The following is a 3,119-nucleotide window of genomic DNA, read 5'->3' as shown; positions in this document are numbered from 1 at the left end:
GGAGAAAAACGGCAGAAAAACTGAAATTAAAAAGTTGATTGATTCTTAAAACACAATTTTAAATTCCGAACATAGTGAAAATATCTAGTCCAAATTAAAACAACTTTATCTTTAATAAACTTGAGCTTGTATATGATCACATATATTATCCGAACAAACTTATATCATTAATAATGCCTCTTATTATTTTCGCCCGCTTAAATCAACTACTCAGATTTCTATCCAAGCCAAATCTGGGAACAACTTATTAAAAAAACTCTACGCTTCTACAAACCACTACTGGCTTTTGAAAGCAATCTCATTACGACATTATTTTAGGAGCATTGGTAACAGGTCAAGATCAAGCCTAAATTTTGAGGGCGTCGAGAACTCCCTTTACATGACCACAGGTCTCAAGGAAGAGTTGTTTGTGCGTTTTGAGGTCAACTTTGTTGTACAATTTGGGCTTATTAGCGGTAATCAGTTGGGGAATTGGTTCCACCTCAATTTGGGGTCCGGAGAACGAATGCGCTCACGAGACCCTCTCCTTCTTCGAGTTAGTCACCACTCTGTGCACTGTGCTCTTGAATACTCCATTGCTCATTACCTACAAAACAAATTTATTCAGTCTTCTAAGTGACTAGGTGCACGTCTTAGCTTAAATTACATTAAGACAATCTCGTTTGAAAACAATCATTTTATAGTTTTTAAACAAGGTTAACCGGATAAAAGTGATTCGTAACCTTACTTAACTACGGGGGGAAGCCCTACGAGACAATATGGGTAATGTTATTATAATTTCACGTAGACAATTATTTGATGAAGTTTCCTACCTCTACAAAATCACCCATATTGACAAATAATGCATCAGGAATGACAGGAACCTTGAACCACTGATCACCGTTCTGAATATGAAGCCCATCAGGCACATCTTTGTCTTGTATGATAATTGTGATTGTAGACCTATCAGAATGTGGGTGTGCACCGTATACTCGATCAGGGTACGGACAACGTGGATAAAGGCCGAATCTTGTTGATAGTAATGATCGTTCACCATGATGCTTTAAAAAACTATTTTCCTCTAGGTCTAGAGACTGTGCCATAGATTTTAGGAAAACTTCAGACATCAGTTTGAGCCTTAGGGAGAAGTCATGTAAAATTTCTCTGCAAAATCACAGTAATGTTGCAGTGAAAATAATAATCTCAAAGTCTCGGTACACTAAAAGTTTTGTATTGTGTCGTGATTTAGGCAAGTGCCACAAAGCACAATGAACATTTTTTGGTATGTAAATATCACTATCAAAATATATTATAAACTAAGTAAGGAATGCTGAATAGTTGATCACAAAGCACATATATTTCAGATACATTTTAAAATGTGATAACAACAATCGCCCAACACTTGAAAGGCTCGTAAATTCCTGCATATTATGGTTATAACAAGTTACATCATGAGTTTTGTCATATGTCTACTACCACATATTTATCCCTACGCAATGGCAACGGGAGGGGAATAAAAAAAGCTTTTGATTCCACCTTTTTTACATCATGCACAAAACCAATGAACAATAAACATTGGAATTATTTTTGTGAGTTAGTTTTATTCCAGGGTCATACCTGAATCTATTTGGGTTCTCAGGCCAAAGTTGAAGTTTAAGTTGATCCTCTGGATAAACAGTAAGAGTTAAGCGATCACCCCAGCTCAAAGGCCGACTATCTAATGACTTGCTAGTTCCGGCAAGGATGGCCACATCGGCAGTTGCATATCCAATGGAGATATCATCAGCCATTGAGTATTTAAACCTCTCCTCCAAAGGCAGACTGAAAAATTGCTTCGTAACGTTCACCAAGTCATCCAAGTATAAGTTTGACATTCCATGATTAATGACCTGTTAAGTTAACAGTTTATTCCACTAGTATCAAGACAACAACAAAACAAAATAAAACATCCAGCAACAAACCTTAATCCAAAATAAGTTTGCGGTTTGTGTAATATTGCATGAATAATTCGAAGAATTTTCCTCATATAGACAATAATAGTCCTTAATGTCATCTAATCAAGTATGTCGCAGTCACGTTGTCATACATTTCTTCATGGAAATATTTCATCACAACATTAGTGCCTTAAAGAACCCCTAAAATAACGAAATACAATAATCGAATGTATGCATTAATAACCCCCAAAAATAGCGGAGTAATGAGGTTGGATTTACACAGCCTTATCGTTATGATTTAGGTATAAATAATTCAATAGAGATAACCATGGTTTACCGTCAGAAGACAAAATATTTCAGAGGGGGTGAACTACTGAGTAAGGGCTTGTACAAATGCAGCCTTACATTAATGAATGTATATATCGAGTACGATTTTAACACGGGAGCGGAAATTATTAGTGATATTGGTAAACTAGTAATAAAATACGTTAAACTGTTAGAGATTAGGGGAGGGGGTGTTAAATAAAAGTTTCAAAATTTTTAATGTACAGACGGCGATTTCCTCTACTAGCGCCCTTAATTCCGCCACTAGTAAATTTATTATAAAAAAATAACAAACTTTGTATAGCAGTCATTATATGGACTTGCAATGCAATAAGATAGTAATATAAAAAGATAGAAATAAAACCAACCTGAAAGCAACCCCATTTCATAATTGCAGATTTAAGCTTGAAAAGTTCATTATGGTGACCCGAGGAAAGCAAAGAGTAGTCAATTAACAACTCGTTTTCCCATAAATTAGACGGTGCATCAATTGCAGGAATAATAATTTCTGGGTATTTTAGTATGAATCTTTCTGGAATTGGGTCTCCTTTTTCTGCTATTTCTTGTACTAGACTAGATTTTACATCTTTTGCTGTCATTATGGTTAATGAAAGATTTATTTTAAGAGAATATTGATGTATTGTGTTGAAATTAGAGAAAAATGAATTGTTTGGTTATATTGTTTGTGGTTTATGAATTGATAAATAAGATGAATACTAAATGCCTATTTATACTACTTAGGATGTGGATTAGCACCTACCATATTGCGATAATGTGGATTACCACCTACTATATTGTGATCTTTCTAGATGATTTATATAAAATATTAATATAATATCGAAATTTTTAGATATAAATACAAATTAAGGGACAATTTTTTAA

At 34.3% G+C, this 3,119-nt stretch overlaps 1 protein-coding gene across 1 annotated transcript; it reads right to left on the bottom strand.

Moving 5' to 3' along the window:
• Window positions 1-511: 511 nt before the first annotated feature.
• LOC141651869 (protein LATERAL BRANCHING OXIDOREDUCTASE 1-like) lies at window positions 512-2,916 on the bottom strand. The gene is made up of 4 exons (XM_074459561.1): window positions 2,606-2,916; window positions 1,597-1,868; window positions 813-1,143; window positions 512-586 (listed from the first exon to the last, which is right to left on the bottom strand). Exons 1-4 carry the CDS (start codon window positions 2,834-2,836, stop codon window positions 512-514), a joined length of 909 nt encoding a protein of 302 aa, XP_074315662.1. The 5' UTR covers window positions 2,837-2,916.
• Window positions 2,917-3,119: the final 203 nt, after the last annotated feature.

This window comes from Silene latifolia, chromosome 4, assembly GCF_048544455.1.
Source record: "Silene latifolia isolate original U9 population chromosome 4, ASM4854445v1, whole genome shotgun sequence".
Classification (NCBI taxonomy): Eukaryota; Viridiplantae; Streptophyta; class Magnoliopsida; order Caryophyllales; family Caryophyllaceae; genus Silene; species Silene latifolia.
The sequence above is the reverse complement of the archived record's forward strand: the minus strand, read 5'-3'. Positions and strand labels throughout refer to the sequence as shown.

Bases quoted from the DNA above. Each gene is read 5' to 3' on its own strand.
- LOC141651869 (XM_074459561.1), bottom strand. From the start codon at position 2,836: ATGACAGCAAAAGATGTAAAATCTAGTCTAGTACAAGAAATAGCAGAA. The intron at 1,869-2,605 runs GTTGGTTTTATT...TTAACTTAACAG, and splicing joins TGAAATGGGGTTGCTTTCAG to GTCATTAATCATGGAATGTC. The intron at 1,144-1,596 runs GTATGACCCTGG...GTGATTTTGCAG, and splicing joins GAGAACCCAAATAGATTCAG to AGAAATTTTACATGACTTCT.